This window comes from Cinclus cinclus, chromosome 7, assembly GCF_963662255.1.
Source record: "Cinclus cinclus chromosome 7, bCinCin1.1, whole genome shotgun sequence".
Lineage (NCBI taxonomy): Eukaryota > Metazoa > Chordata > Aves > Passeriformes > Cinclidae > Cinclus > Cinclus cinclus.
Window position 1 is genome coordinate 34,482,706 of NC_085052.1, and position 15,870 is coordinate 34,498,575.

General features: G+C 43.2%; 1 protein-coding gene across 2 annotated transcripts; it reads right to left on the reverse strand.

Annotated features, from left to right (window-relative positions):
- Nucleotides 1-837: 837 nt before the first annotated feature.
- Nucleotides 838-15,803, reverse strand: SIRT1 (sirtuin 1). Of its 2 annotated transcripts, none has more exons than XM_062496873.1 (9): nucleotides 15,368-15,803; nucleotides 12,871-12,987; nucleotides 11,731-11,972; nucleotides 10,340-10,492; nucleotides 9,131-9,278; nucleotides 6,654-6,733; nucleotides 5,031-5,217; nucleotides 3,746-4,303; nucleotides 838-2,883 (listed from the first exon to the last, which is right to left on the reverse strand). In XM_062496873.1, the coding sequence occupies exons 1-9, from the start codon at nucleotides 15,801-15,803 to the stop codon at nucleotides 2,561-2,563; spliced, it is 2,244 nt and encodes a 747-aa protein (XP_062352857.1). In that variant the 3' UTR covers nucleotides 838-2,560. The 2 variants fall into 2 exon arrangements, with proteins under 2 accessions (XP_062352857.1, XP_062352858.1); XM_062496874.1 differs by lacking the exon at nucleotides 15,368-15,803 and adding an exon at nucleotides 13,213-13,243.
- Between the last annotated feature and the right edge of the window lie 67 nt (nucleotides 15,804-15,870).

The window sequence follows — 15,870 nt, forward strand, 5'->3', positions numbered from 1 at the left end:
AGCATTACTAGGGTGGTCTCTGTGGAGAGCACTGCCAGGAGCTTCTGTAGGATCCCGGGCTCCCTGTGAGGCACCCACCCGCTGGGGGAAGGAGGGTCCCCCTCAGACGAGGGTTGGACTTGGGAGCAGAAGCCATTGGAAAGGGTGGTGAGCAATAATTGTACAGAGTTAAAAACCTGTGGCCGAACAACTAAATTCCACCAAAAGGTGTTTGTGATTTTTTTCTAAGGTCTTTTTTGAGTTTGTGTTTCTTTGTGGCTTTCAAAACAATTTGTAGTTCGCGTGGTTGCTTTGTCCAAGGCTCCATCCCGGGTGATCCTGGTGCAGGAGCCTGGGCACATGGGAGTGGCTTTTGCAGGGAAACACAGTTTCTCTTGCTCCGTGAGAGTGAAAATAACAGTCCCATGGTCAGAGGGCACTTGTTTTCCATAATCAGAAACACTAATTAAAAATGCACTGAATTCAAGCCAGATCCATAGAAAATGCATGGCCATTAAGAAGAAATTATGACACGATGTTTAAATATGTGCTTCTTTAAATACTTTTGCAAGGTCATCATTGTGTCTAATGTACCAGAATAGGCTGGAAGGTGGCTGGGGAATGGCAAACAAATGCTTGTATTTTGCTTTTTTTCTGTGCATGTATTCGATATTAATAGGGCGAAGATGCTTTCATAGGGTAGTTATGTATATTATCAGAAACATAAGATATCTTTTTTGAGATTGTACAAATTACAGCTGGACCTGGACATGCTCTGCCATGCTTCCAGACAAATTTAATGCATTTCATCTTTGGTAAGTCTGTAAGGAACAGCTAGAAATTAAAGGAAACCAGAAATCAAATGACAATTTTAATAGACTTTAGAACAGAGTGTACGAGTATAAAACACTGGGTTTGTATTTCAAAAGTTGCAGGAAGATAGCCAGTCATTTTAAACAGTCTTCTACAAAACATATGCCAGTAGATTACATAAAAGACACTATATACAATATAAAAGAGCAGAAAACAATCCTCACTGTAAAAATAATTTAAAACAAAGTATTTCAATTTAAAATATCTCCTATAGCACAAACTAATACATTGTGACATGCAAGTGAAAACTAAACATATTGCATTCTTTAATGTAGCCAAATAAGAGCTGTATTACATTTGGACAATGAGACAACATGCCAACATTTCCCGATGAATACAGGAGGCTGTTCTTAAATATTCATTAACTGTTGTATTATGTTCAAAGAACAGCTACTATACATCTTCCAAAATGTAATAAATATTAAAGCAAAGTATATGAATAATCTACATCGTAGAGTTCATTTGGGCCAATGTTGAAAAAGTGGTTGATAGAAAAATGCTGTTTCACTGACTACTGCACTGTGCAATTGTACAAAATAGTTCTAAAGGCTTGGAAACAATCTGCACTTGAGCATTTGCAACATCCAGGTTTAAGGCAGCCTAGCACTTGAGATGGCAGCGTGGGAGAAGCCACTTTGCCTTCTGCATCCAAGGTAGAGCTGGCAGCTGGGAGGAGGTTTCCCAGCTGAGCCAGGACCTCAGGCCAGCAGGTCCTTAATTCGTGTGGAGCTCCTTGGAGGGTCCCAGCACTGGAGTCAGTCTCTCCTGGGCTCAGTGCATCAACAAGCACAAAGGAAGAGCTTTGCTTCTGCACCTTGTCACGCTGGGAGGAATGCTCTCCTGAGCTCTGCTTCCACACGGGAGCCTTGGCAGTTCCTCAAATGCTGTTTATAAAGGAAGCTGCTCTAGATGTAACCACTGCATACAGCCTGACAGACTCTTACTGGGGGGGATCCTTTCAGCTTAAAATGCAGGATTCTAATTGTTAAGGAGCCAATGTCAACAACGCTTCACGTCCACGGGAAGTCATGCACTCAGCAGTCGAAGCCTTTCCACAGCACTTCTTGATCCAGCTAAAAACCATTGGATTCCTCAAGTGCTGCTGTCTTGTTTCCACCTCCCTATCTGCTCACAATTATGTCTCAAACATACAAAGTAATGTTAAAGCAAAAAAAATTAGCTGCCACAGTAGGTCTTAGAAAATGCCAATGTTTAATGACAGACTAGGTGTGAATGAAAGGTTTAGCAGAAGCATAAGAAGATTTTAAATAAACCAAAGTGTTACAAAGCAAGAGGTGTGAAAATACCATTCTTTGGTCTAAATTAGCTGTTCCCTTTATATTAGTTTAACATTCCAATGGCTTTTTCAAAACTGTTTAAAAATAATATAAGCTGAAATTTATTAAGCAAAAATATGTATTATATACATGGGTGCCTGATCAGACAGATGAACTTAAAAGTGAACATAGTGACAGTTGTTTAGACAATCCTAGTACCTTAAAAAAAAAAAGATGAGTTAGTGTTGAGTGCGCAGGAATAGATTTTTATTGAAAAAGGTAGAAAACTAAGCATGAAAATCTGTTTTAGTAATTTATAAACACTACATCCGTATGGTTTTGTTGCTCTAAGTTCAGACGTAAACATTCATTCTGACATGCCAAAGCTCCTAATGCTGGTGGGAAGTTCCTGTAACCAGTCAGCCATCACTTCACAGCGCATTGCTCGGGTGTTCTGTCCCTGCAGCTTCGTCTGTCTCAGCTGATTCCTCAGCTGCCAATTCCTCCTGTTCGGCTCCATCCTCCCCGAATTCAGGCTCCTCTTCCCTCTCGGGAGCATCCTCATCCTCTATGCCATTGTAGAACTCCTCCATCTCGCTCTCATCCTCCACATCTAAGCTCTGACTGCGGCACGAGCCGCTCTCACTGCTGCTGCCACAAGAGCTAGAAGATATGATGTCGTCTTCAGAATCCGAGTACACCTCAGCACCATGGAATATATAGCGACTGGGTGGCAAAAACAGATACTGAGTACCTGCAACAGGATTGGAACAGTCAGTGACAGGCTGAAGGTAATGGCTGATGCAGGAGCTGGCAGACACCCACACAGATCTGTTTTCAACAGTGACTCCTAACTGACAAATCAGATGGCATGGAAATGCATTTATGTCCATGTGTATGTATTGATTATGAAGGACATAAATGCTTCACTGGAAAGCTCAGCCTTCCTTCTCCCCCTCCCTCTGACACCAAAGAGAATTTATGCTGATTGGTCAGCAGCTTTTTTCATGGGAACACATTCCCAGCTAGAATTCCTCTACCTGTGACAGAATGGGAGCCCCTGCATGGAGCATCAGCCAAGTCTAAACCCAGCCTTTCCTCTGCAAAGTTACACCTGAATTCCTGACTCCTTGCATCTGTTACCAGACTGCACACTGGAGGGCTTCCTTGGAAAGTCTAAACTTTCCTTAAAAACATCCCTCACTCCAGCTGTAAGATTTTTAAGTCCTGTCATGACTTTGTCTTCCAGCTCTACTGCAATACCAAACCTCTATTCTGACCAGCTCCTACTAACTTTTCTGAAAAGGCGTTTGAAAAGGTTACAGAGGGATTTATTTTTTGATACCTACCTTCAGCCTCCTAAACTTTGATCTTTTAGGTGAGGATGTAATCAATGATTTTAAAACCTATTTTGAAATACAAAAAATATTTCCTACTGGCTTCTCCGAAAGAAATAAATGCTTCGATGAGAGTTATGTAGACACTTGTCTGAACAAAACTAGCCACCAAAACCTACTGATTGTCTCAAGAGTAACTGATTTATCACTTTAAAGTTAGTCTAGCCTAAACGTGTCAGCCAAAAAGGAAGCAAAATACTGAAAAGCATTTGCACTTACCATCCAGCCTTTTGCTAATCTGTTCTTTTGCAGATCTGTTTACCCAACACTTCTTCAATATTTCACTCTTTTGTTTATTTTCTCCATCGTTAGATCCATTTTCCTTCATTGTTTCAGAGTTCATTAGCTCACTAGCTGGATTTTCAGGGTTTTCTGACAACACCTGTGTGTCCTGAAGGTTCTCCTCAGAGCAGATCCCTTTAGTTTCTGAGGCAGGCTCATAGTTTTCTACCTTACATTCAGGTGGGTGTTGTGACACCACCTCACTATCAGGTGGGCTCATCCTTTCTGGTGAACTGGAGCCTTCTGAAATGTTCAGAGGGGTTGGTGGGAGCTCAGCCGAGAGCGCTTCGAGCTCCTTGTGCGGCCGTGGAGGCTTTTCTGTGATTTCTGAAAGTTTTACTGAGTTGCAGCAAAGTTTTGTGTATTCACTACCTAACCTCTGACACAATTCATTAATTATAACGTCACAGTCTCCAAGAAGCTCCACGTCAAAGTGTAGATGAGGCAAAGGCTCCCTATTAATTAGGATCTGAGGCACTTCATGGGGGATGGAACCTAGAGACAGAAAAGAGAATTCAGAGGTAGTCACCTGGGTTTTACTTCCAGCAGAGACCTAGTGAGAAAGCTCAAGCTTCTCTTCATGCCTTCACTTGCAACAAGATAAAACCAGCCAGGTCAGGAAGAAGAGGCAAGGCAGTCCCAAATTTAGCAATGGTGGTTTGAGGGGCTATGCCTACTGTAGCCTGGTTAGATGAGTTTTTTTCCCCCCATTTTTTTCTGTTAAAAGCATTCCTCAGTCACTGAGAAACATATGCACAGAAATGCTGGCTACAGTAATATTAAAAATACATTTAATACATAGTATTATAAAGATAAAATCAGTACTATAAACTCTTCAAATTATGTTGACTCTGTGCATTTGTTTTATATATTAAGTACACATGAGGAATATACTCCTCTTGAAATGCTTCCTTTCTAAAGCATATCGCAAGCAGGGAGAGAAAAGAATCTTAGAACAAAGTCATTCAGGTTTAAGACAGTAGTTTTTCAGATAATCATTTAATTACCTTGAGATCTACCTGGAGTGTAGAAAAAGCACTTAGAATTTGTTACTTTCTCCATTTTGCTTTTCAGCTTTACATAGGCAAGCAGCTTTCATCTTACAAATCATGCTCACCAAGTTGAGCCAGAGGTGTTTTTAAGAGCTTGGAGTTTCTTAACTGAGAATTCCACTTCTCATCCAAATGTTTTAAAGAAAGTATTACCAGAAACAGTCACTTACTTGGGATCAATGCTACTGGTCTTACTTTGAGTGAAGACCCAATGACAATGAGGAGATCCACCTCATTTTTGTCGTACTTCATGGCACGGTGGAACTGCTCGGGCAGGTTCTCCCCGAAGAACACAATGTCCGGCTTCATGATAGCCAGCGGCTCCTCGGGGGGACAGCGGGGACAGCGGGGCACCACCTGCACACAACAGCCACTGTTACTGCACTGCACGCCTGGGCCTCCTCAAAACCCACACCTCGTGGCTCACAGGCACCGGTTCCGGCAGAGGCAGGGAAGTTTCAGTGCTATTTCCTCATTTCGTTGTTCTGTGCATGTACAGGCAGCTACACTTCTTACTCCTGCCTGCAGCAACTGCTCAGGGAAATAAAGCTACAGCAGGAATTAAGAGGGGGAAACCAGGCAGGTTTGTGTCACAAGCCCAAGTCCAGCAGTCATGCTCAACACCAACTGAGCACTCCTCCCATTTGACAGGAATGGATTTTCTTGCTTTAATCAGAGCAAAAATTTAGATTTCACTGTCAGGTCCCAGCTGAGGATTTGATACAAGCTCTGTCCTAATCCAAGAGTCTTTTCTAGAACTTTACCTGGAGCCTCTCCTCTCCTCTCCTCTCCTCTCCTCTCCTCTCCTCTCCTCTCCTCTCCTCTCCTCTCCTCTCCTCTCCTCTCCTCTCCTCTCCTCTCCTCTCCTCTCCTCTCCTCTCCTCTCCTCTCCTCTCCTCTCCTCTCCTCTCCTCTCCTCTCCTCTCCTCTCCTCTCTCCTCTCCTCCCATTTCAAATGTAATGCCTGAAGGATTTACATCCCTTATATGTTTCTCATCTGAAATTGCAACTGTGGACTCTGAGGCATTTATCAAAAAAAACCCAATGAGCCTGCAGAAAGAGTCCCCTTTCATCTGCATAAACAAGATCTTTTTGATCACAGAATCATCACCTCTGTTGCTTCAAAAGAAGGGGAAGAAGGGCAAAGGCAGAGAGGGTCTCTCCAAGTCAAAGGTTCCTTTGCTGTGACACAGCAGAACCAACTCCTGCCTTGGTCACTTGACACCCAGGCAGGGGGAGTTTGGAACATGGAGTCATGTTCCAAATGAACATGGTCAGGAGTCCTAGAAAGCAACACCAACATCCCATTTGAGCCTTGCTTAGAGCCTGCTCTGTGAACAGCAATTTCTCCATGTATCAGCTGCTGTTTGAAACACATTTTTTTATACAGGTAAATGCTTAAAGAGCAGCCAATGTTATAAATGGCTAAGAATGCTTTCTCAGTGTGACTCTAAAATTCAGATCAACACAAACCAGGTATAAATCCAACTTTCTGCTTACCATATAACCTCTACTTTTTATCAGAGGAGCCATTAAAAATGGACTCTTAAGGTTTTGTTCTGATTTTTGCCATTACCTAATTTTTGCAGTACAGTATTTGAGTATACTTTTAAATACCAGAGGAAATGCTAAAATACAGAGAGGCACTTTTATGAAATACATGCAAAGATATGGAGGCTTTTAAAAGCAGATCTTGCAAGCAATCCCGGTGTGGTGGTTCAGGGTTTGGTTTGGGGTTTTTTTGAGAGAATTGCTTATTAGAAAGCTGCAGTGAGCTAAATTAGATTTTTTACCTGATTGAAGATATCGCCTCGAACAACTTCACAATCAACTTTGTATTTACAGATCAGGCAGGAAGCTGTTGCAAAGGAACCTGAGGGGAAAAACCCATATGGTAGCATCAGGATTTTCAGTCATTCAGATTTGGTCTTATGCCCAAGCTGTTTTGACAAAAAGGCTGTTTTGTTGAGGTGCTACAGAAATCAGGCATTAAAAAAGGCAATGTAAAATTAAGAGGAGATTCTTGCAATACTAGAAGTTGTTGTTCTTCAAGGTGTTAGTCAGCAGAAATCTTGTTTTAGGAGTAGCCATATACCACATGCATGCCAACACAAATGATTCTGTGTCCTCTCGTTGCCCTGACCTGTGCAAGCACAAACAAGGAGCAGAGAACAGAAGCTGCCCTTCTCCTTACACAACAGTGGTGCTGCAAACAGCATCAGCAGCACATGAACCCACAGCAACTCCACAAACTAGCACAGAATAACTAAGAAAATGCATTAGTAAAGACAATATGTTTTCAGGGTATTGTATCTGGGTAAGACAAAAAGAGTGAAAGCACAGAAAAACCTGGAGCAGATCATTTATGAGCAACTGGTAGCTCAGGTCTGCTGATCACTGCAGGCCTGCAAACTGCACAGCTGCTGAAACCTTGCTCAGCATTGCAGCTTCCCCAGCATGAGGGGATTCCAAGGACTATGGGATGTATGACAGCTATTTGCTCATTCTAATTAGCTGATAATGATAATTCAGAGCTTCATGCATGTCCCTACAGCACGGTAGGGACACGTCTGTCAGGCTCACAGACCCAGCTCAGAGGCATCTGCTGCTACCTGCCTGCCAACTCTATCATGTGAATTATTTTTCAACATCAGAATTCTGGCGGCCATGCATGAAGCCATTCCCAGCCAGCAGGCCACAGCCTCTGCTCACTCAGCTCCAGCAATGGCAAGGAACACAATCTAATTCGAGATGGAATCCATGGTTGAATGCAAGAGCCATTTTAAATGCAGCAGAATGCATCTCAGACACCAGAGTTTTCACAGGAGGAGCTTTACTGTAGGTCTGCAGTGACAGATGGGTCTGAGGGTTCACATAAGAACTCCCCAAATCACTGCAAGGTTATTTATTAACTGCTCGTGATTAACTTGCCATTGCCCCAGCCAGAGGAAAAAGTAGAATAAATAGAGGAGTGTGAACCCCACAGAAGAGTTTTAGTTTCTCTTCAGCCTCCACCAATTAGGCATCAGCCATTTGGTAAAGAGCAGCAGCTGCCAGGTCAGATGAAGCTTGATGTGCTCAAAAACCACCTTTGCTAATTTCCAAAGGCCTCAAAATCTCCAAGTGCACAGCATGTTTTTAAACAATCTGTTTAATTCAGAATCACTTTAAACAGGACACACTAAAGATGATCCCATCCCTGGAGTGTGCAACTGAAAAAATGGGAGCTTGAGCACAGCAGTGATGCACAAAAACCCAGCCATGTAAGAGGTTTGTGATAAATGCCTCAGATGAAATGCCAACCAAAAGAAAACGTGTGACACACTAATCACAGATGGGAACGAGCACTGGGGCTGGGAAGCTGACAGGCAGATGCTACTCTGTGCTGCTTGGGCATCATTCAGAGCACTGCTCTGCCTGGAGAAACAAAACCCACGGATCTGGCACTGAGCTAAGCTCTGTAGGTATGGAAACCACGTGAGTTTGGCCCCTGGCAGAGGTGCAATTAGATGGATGGACCTTACAAACATGCCAGTGCTGCTTTTAGATGATTTATTTGTCTGAAGTTTACTAAATGATTCAAACATGCATTTAAGAACTAATTTTCTGCATGCTTTTCTTGAAAATTAATCCTTGGACTTTCAGCTTGACATATGCAAGTCCTTGGACATGGAAAAGATATTAATCAATTAAAGCAATTCCACTTAATTAAGCCTCATAATTACAGAATGTGTATGTATGACATTGAAGGTGTTAACAAGATGATCTTCAGTTCAACTGAACTGGTGATTAATCCTCAATGTTTTATACATGAGGTGGAGTCACTGAAGTGTCAGGATTTGTTAAGATTTCAGTGGAATATAACCTAAATGAAGAGTCAGATAACACCCAGACTCCCATTCCATTCATGGCAGTGAGAGGGACCTATGACAAGACTGATTTCCACGTTACGTTCTCACACAGATCAAGAAGCACCAAAAGCGGTTTAGAAGTTACAGCCTAAGCTTATGCCAACAGGCTCTAGATCTTCACTGATACACAGACACTTCATCAAGCTCAAGTCCTGAAAGGAGTTATTTCTACTTGAAACACTTCTGATTTAAATATCTAAGCTGACTAAAACAAAATTTCAACATTTCAAAATCAGAATATTTGTTGGCAAGAGACAGGAATTCAAGGAAAGAAAAGTTTAATTTCAACAGCGATTACCTTGTCACATGAACCAGTAAGAATTCCCAGAGGGAAAAGAAGTGAAACTAAAGCCACTAACCATGACACTGTATTATCCTTTGGATTCCTGCCACCTGTTCTAGTGTGTCTATGTTCTGAGTATAGTTGCGAAGGAGTTTTCCTTCTTTATCCATCAAAGCGATGAACCTGTGGCAGAGAGACGGCTGGAATTGTCCCGGGTAGATTTCCTAGGGAATTCAGAAGCACATTAGACAGTGGGAAAGGATGCAGAATCTTTACCTGAGCTGGACACTGTCCCCAGAGGTCCCTCCCTGTGCCCTTTGCCACTGCTCTGGCACCCGGCTCCTCTTCCCAGCACTCAGCTCCTCAGAACTGCTCTGTGCAAGCTGGGATTTTGTTCTTTACACAGCATAAAAGCAACACTTAGATCTTTTTCTGGTTTTGACAATTACGAAACAGGAAAGCTTTCTCTCCTTTGTAAGTGTCAAGTGACCTCAGTATTTGTTACTAGAAACATGTATTCTGATGGACAGAAAAGGAGGAGTGAAAAAGTAAAAATTAAAAGGTATCAGCCAAATTGGATTTGGACTTTTCTGGTAAAACCTGTGTGTAGACAGGTTTCCAGTAAGTTGATTTTTAAATTTTTTTGTTTTGTTTGCTGTGGTGGTTTTTTGGTTTGGGCTGGGTTTTTGTTTGTGGGGGGTGATGGTTTTTAATATTAAAACCCAAAGGAACCGACTATACTGATAAGCATCAAAATTTGTTAGTATCTGGATAGGAGGCTTTCAGAGAAAGCCAGGCAGAGAAAGAATGCACTGGGTTTTCTTTTCCACCCTTTGTAACTTGACAGAGCAGTAGGATGAATTGTGAGCAAATGGAAGAAAGAATGAGCACAACCAGTGATGACTGATTTTCCCAAGTCCTTACTGGTCCTACAGAAATTCTTATATCTTGGGTTTGATTTTCTTTTGGTCCCAAGGAAATCGAAGACTAAATGCAATTGGGTTTTCTTTTTGTTTCTCCATATGTCTACAGCTTTTACAATTCCTTCTTGTCTAAGAGATGAAATCACTGCTTTTGAAACTGTTTATCACCACTGAGATCTTTTCAACCATCTGAAATGGTTGTGTATATCTCAACCATGATATACCATGAACTTACAACAGCAACAGTAAATAAGCTTAGAAAAGAGAATGTTGCTGAACATTTCTGGTTTTTATCTGAGTTATGCATTTTAATGCTGTCATCTGTCTTTACTGACTAAGACAAAACTGTTGGAAAGCCATACCTTTGCAAATTTAAAAAATGGCCTGGGATCCTTTCTGAAGTATTCTATATCAAACATTGCTTGAGGATCTGGAAGGTCTGGGAAGTCTACAGCAAGGCGTGCATAGATGCCATCTCTGGATCTAAAGTCAGGTATTCCACAAGACACTGACACCTGAAATATAATTTTGCAATCTGAAATAAGTGAAACTACATATTGGACTATAAAGTGTTGCTCTGGGAAACCACATTTCTGTATGCTCAGTGCTCAGAAACATTAAGAACAAAACCAGTCTGGGTTCTCTCTTTCTCTCTCTCTCTCTCTATATATATGTATATTTTTTTTGGTCCAATATAACGATTCCCAAATGACAGTCAGCACAGAAACAAAATTTCACAGGTGGACAGAAAACCGTTTAGCACAGTCTGCACAGGCAGTAACAGGATACCAGAACTTGCTTTTACCACTGGCAGTTTTGTAAGATGTGAACAAAAATTGAGAGCATTATTGCAGTAAATTTAATTAGCAATTGTTCACTGATCTGCCAACTCATGTTTAGATATGGTGGTTGATATTTCAAATTTTCTTTTACATGCTAACACAGACAGTAAGAGTAGTCTTGCTTTTGAAAAATATATTCTTACTTTTGAAGAATAAACCCCTTTTGATAAAAGTTGTTTACTGATAAATATTGCTTATCAAAGCATTGTAGTAGTCAATAAGGACTGAAATCATTGTCCCAGACTACCCCAAAATAGCATGGGGAGAGGAGGAGAAACAGGTGTATGGAAGTATGCAAAGAGCAAGATCGGGAGTAGCAGTGCTCTTCTAAAAGCTGAATTGAACGACTCGTCTGCTCTGAATCGTGTCACACCATCTGTGTGTGAACAACAGAAGCAAGAAATGATCTGGTGCACAGGTACAGAGCTGCAAATGTGCAGCACTTCAGAAAAGTTCTTTAGTCAAACAGTGAGTAGCTTCATCACCATCACAGAGCAGCACGTGCTCAAAGTAACACTGAGTCTGCTGAAATCTGATCAAACTTGTTCTTACGATCATCCTCCCCAACTCTTTTCTTTTCTTTCCAAATCCTATTCTTCTAGTCCCTCAGGCTCCATCTGGGCCACTGAGATTTTGTTCAAAAAAAGTCATCCCCTTTATCTGAAGACTAGAATAGAAAATGTTCTTATTCCGTAACTATTTTGCATGGAAGCAGCTGTTTATAAGTTTCTGTGTCTAAGATGATTTTGTTCTGAGAAGAGAGATGGTGGAATTTCCAACGGGAGCTCCAGTCCTTGCAGTGGACTGGGCTCTTCCCCCAGCACAGTGACTTGCTGCCATCCCTGCAAGCTGTACTGAAGTGCTGAGCCAACCTGTCTCCATATTGTCACAGTCACTGCAGCAATACCTACCCCAGCTCCAGTCAAGACCATGATCTTCTTACACTCCTGCAAGAGTTTCACAGCATCATCAATGGTGTTAATATCTTTCCTCTTCTTCCTTTTTGGTGGCTCTGAAAGGATGTTTATCACGATTTGCCACAGAGTCATGTCATCCAGTTCAGGAGGGGGGATCGTTTCTGGCAGCAGGTCCTTCAGAATTGTCCGTGGGTCTGTACCTAACATGAGATGCTGCTGAACAAAAGTGTAGGGACCTGGGAAAATTAAAAAATACAGATATTTAAATCAGAGTCAAGTACTGCAGATGATCATGGTCATTGTTCCATTTATTAATGCTTGATAGTACAGTTTCATGAATCCAATTTAATGCTCCATTCATCAAGTGCCCTGTATTCTGGTCTAAACTCTGAAGTGAGAGCTGGGCATTTCATTTATTTATATCATTGTTTTATGTTAACCCATGAAGGATTTCATAGAAAGTCAGTCAAGTACAAATCCCAGTTCACAGCAAACTTAAAACCTCTTTCAGAGGTGCAACAGGAGTTTCACCATGTGTCTCCATCTGTATTTTCCCAGCATTTGATATTTACAGGAATAAGCTGAAAAGGCAACATACATATGCTTTCCTGTGGCATTATAAACCATCACTCTAAGCAGACACATGGAGCCTAGCAATCCATGGGTTTTTGTTGTTTTTGGGTCATCTAACACAAATTATTTCAGACATGACCTCCTCAAGCCATTAAATAAATCTTTCCAGAAACACGTGAGATGAGGGCTCACTGTCCTAAAATCATACAGGGATCATCTTGTTCCTTAAAGAATTAATACAAAATAGGCAGGCTATGGAAATATGCCATAAATTTGTTTAATTTAGTGAGTCTGTGTCTATGCTTTTAATAGGGTTCGTGGCAGGATTTCTATTCAAGAAAAAAAGAAGACATTGACAATTTTAATCAAAATACAGCAAGTTTCAAGGGGTTCATTTTTAAACTCCTTACATACCATACAGAATAAAGCCAACACCTCTAAGCTAATTAAAAGCACTAATTGCCAATGTTTTTGCAACAGGAAAGCTAATTTGAATACTGAGAAGGACTAAGTGACTGTTCAAAGGCAAAGAGCATCTAAGAACATGCTCCAGGCTTCTACCTATACGTGGTCTTGGGGTCCAGTCACTGGAACTTGCATGTGAGGCTCTGTCTTCTTCATCACTGTCACAGGAGTGAAAGCCATTGGCTATGATTTCATCGCTGAGAAGGAAGTTATCTGCAAGACAGCACCATCAGGGGGTTACACTCCAGCCCAAGGGCACAGTGTATCTTCAAATAGATCACAAAAACAAAAATCACATGCTCAATCAGCAGTTTTGTCACTTAGGCACAGAAAATGTCTCTTTTGTTTTCACATTCCTAGATATGCTTTCAAGCTGTCGGTGGATTTACTGCAGGGTTTGCTACCTTAATGCTGGGCTTCAGGGGGCTGGATGGTGACCTTGGTGAAACCTCATTCTTTGAAGTGTTGGGCATTATGAGTATTTCACCATAGGAAAAATCCAAATGTTTTAAAAGTATAATTAAAAATGTCCTTCCCTGCCAATTCTCACTGCATTCAGCTCATTAAAAAACTGAGTAAAATTAAAACATGCCACCATTGCAGACACATCTTTGACTAGGTTTTAAGAGCATTTTAACAGTATTTTGAAAGACACCCACAAGTGCACGTTCACTACAACAAATTCCCAGGATTTTGTGAGGGTGTTACCTTGCAGCTGAGCTGTATTGCTGACCACATAAACCATTTATGGTATTTCAGCTGTGGCACACTCCCTTGAACCACCCTCACGAAGTTTCTCTTGTCCATTTGTCCCTGCAGCTGCGTTTGGCTCAGAGTGCCAGAGTTACCTCGGCTCAGCCCGTGGCCTTAAGCCAGAGTAAATCAACCTCACTTCATCTCAGACCTCGATGAACGAGCCCAGGGCAGAACAACTCATAACAACTCAGTAGCTCGTGTTACTGAGCTTACACTGAAGGGGACATCTAAATTCCAACCTGAGCAGCTTATTAGAACTCAGAGCACTCAACCTTTTTTACTGGCTTTACAAGAAACAGCCTCAGCACCTGTAACTTCATTTATTGAAAATCTAAGATATGCACAAATAACAAATTTCGGTCGAGTGCTGTAAAGCAAAGAATCACTACAGTAATTCTCAGTCTCCATCTGAAGAACTGCCTGCACTACTTCAGCTGTTATTCCACTTGATTCTCAAATAAAGAACACCACAAAACACCTTTTTTATTCAGAGGTTGTGTTGTCCTTTCCCTTGTTGGTGTAAATACTTTATTTTTGATTAGAACTGAAAGAGGTCAAGGAGAGAAATTTGGTTTTGGTTCTTGCCGTTCTTGTTCTTCTGAGGCCACAGGTGCTCGTAGACATTACTATGTCCTATTAATCTATATATTTACAGATTTCAGCTCTGTCTCATTATGCATGAAGTCAGTGAACATACTGAGAATTTTGGAGAAGGAAGAAGTGCATTAGTACACATCAGTAACCACGAGGTGAAAGTTTAACCTAAGGGATCTTTATGGCTTCTGTATCAAGAACCAAAGCTTACATTGTGAGATTCCTCACATCCCAGCCCCTGGGATTTAAGAAACAGTGACACACACAAGCAGGATAAAGTAACAATTTAAACTGTAACACTCCCCGTGTACTCCTCAATGGACCAGACAGGGAAATGCTGGTCAGAACTAAGGCAGCCACAGCAAAACAAGCCCGAAGCACGGAGGGACCTGAGCGAAAAGCTTCATCTAAGGCACTGGTAAGAGAGCATTAGCTTTGCTCTGAGCTGTTCCAATGGAGGTTTTAAATACTGAGGCTGTTCCAGGTTTATCCTATACCTGTTCCTTTTGGATTGCTTTTGCACAGACAGAAATTTTCTGTGGAGTTTTACTATAAAAATGAAGTATCTTTAACTGCATTCCAAGGTAAAATGTAAAGACTGTACTGGCAGAATGCAGTGCCTCATACATTCTAATAAATCTTTCCAAAGCACTGCTTTTTTTTTTTTTTTTTTTTTTTTTTTAAAAGCGCTAAAATTAACAGCAGGAAACATTCTAAATAAATGTTTCCATAAATTCCAACACGAAACAGCTCAAACCGGATCTGTTTGTACCGTGAGGTACTTTCATAGTGATGCTGCCCACCAGTACATTTCAAATATGATCTGAAAGAAACTTTTTAGAAAGATTAGCTTAGTTTTGTGCTGCAGTCAATGAAACTTTAGCCAAGACTGTCACTGGCAGTTCTTTAAAGAACTGGTCAAGACCGCTGCTTCTGAGCTTATGCACGAGTTTCTAAGGATCAGAAATAAAATAATTAACACGGCAGAGATCATGAAAAGAAAACCGGGCTTATGATTTTCCATTTTTAATAACTTGTAGCAAGCAACACAGCGGAATAAATGCTCGCAGGGCTGAGAGGCGGGCGCTGTCCCTGCGCGCAGGAGGCCTTGGCAGGGCCGGCCCGGAGCTGCCCCGCAGTTCGCTCCCTGCCCGGGGCCGAGCGACACCGCGCCCGAGCGACAGCCGGGGCCGGCGCTGCGCGGGGAGGAGAGGGAGGGGACAAGGGAGGGGTCGGTCCTCACCGGGATGCGGGGCCGGCGCCGCGGCCGCCCCGTTCGAACACTGCGCCCGCCCGCAGCCCGGGGCCGCCTCCGCCGCGTCTTCGCCGGGCGCCGCCTCCGCGCCCTCCCCCTGGTCCCGTCGCGGAGGCGGCTCCGCCCGGGGCAGGCCCCGCAGCCCGGCGCCGCTGTCCGCGCCGCTCCGCCCGGCCGCCTCGCCGCCGTCCTCTCGCTCCGCCCGGCCGCCATCGGCCGCGGCCGCCGCCGCCGCCTCCCCCGGCGGCTCCGCGGGCACGGCGGCGGCGAGCGCGGGCGGCGGCCCCGCGGCGCGGTCAGGGCGCGCCGCGGGCGCGGCGCTCCCCGATCCGCGGCGGTGGCGCTTGGCCGCGGGCTCGGCGCCGTCGCTGCCGGAGCCGGCGGGGCCGCGCGGGCGGAGCGGCGCAGCGTCCCCGTCCGCCATCTTGGCGCCGCCGCAGCCGCCGCCCCCCTCGCGCCCGGCGCCCCCGCCCGCCGCGGGCAGCGCCGCC

What these genes read in the sequence shown, in the direction of transcription:
- SIRT1 (XM_062496873.1), bottom strand. Translation starts at nt 15,803, where the DNA reads ATGGCGGACGGGGACGCTGCGCCGCTCCGCCCGCGCGGCCCCGCCGGC. An exon ending in ACCAGTAGCATTGATCCCAA is followed by an intron (nt 4,304 to 5,030) that starts GTAAGTGACTGT and finishes TTCTGTCTCTAG; the next exon opens with GTTCCATCCCCCATGAAGTG. An exon ending in GATTAGCAAAAGGCTGGATG is followed by an intron (nt 2,884 to 3,745) that starts GTAAGTGCAAAT and finishes ATCCTGTTGCAG; the next exon opens with GTACTCAGTATCTGTTTTTG.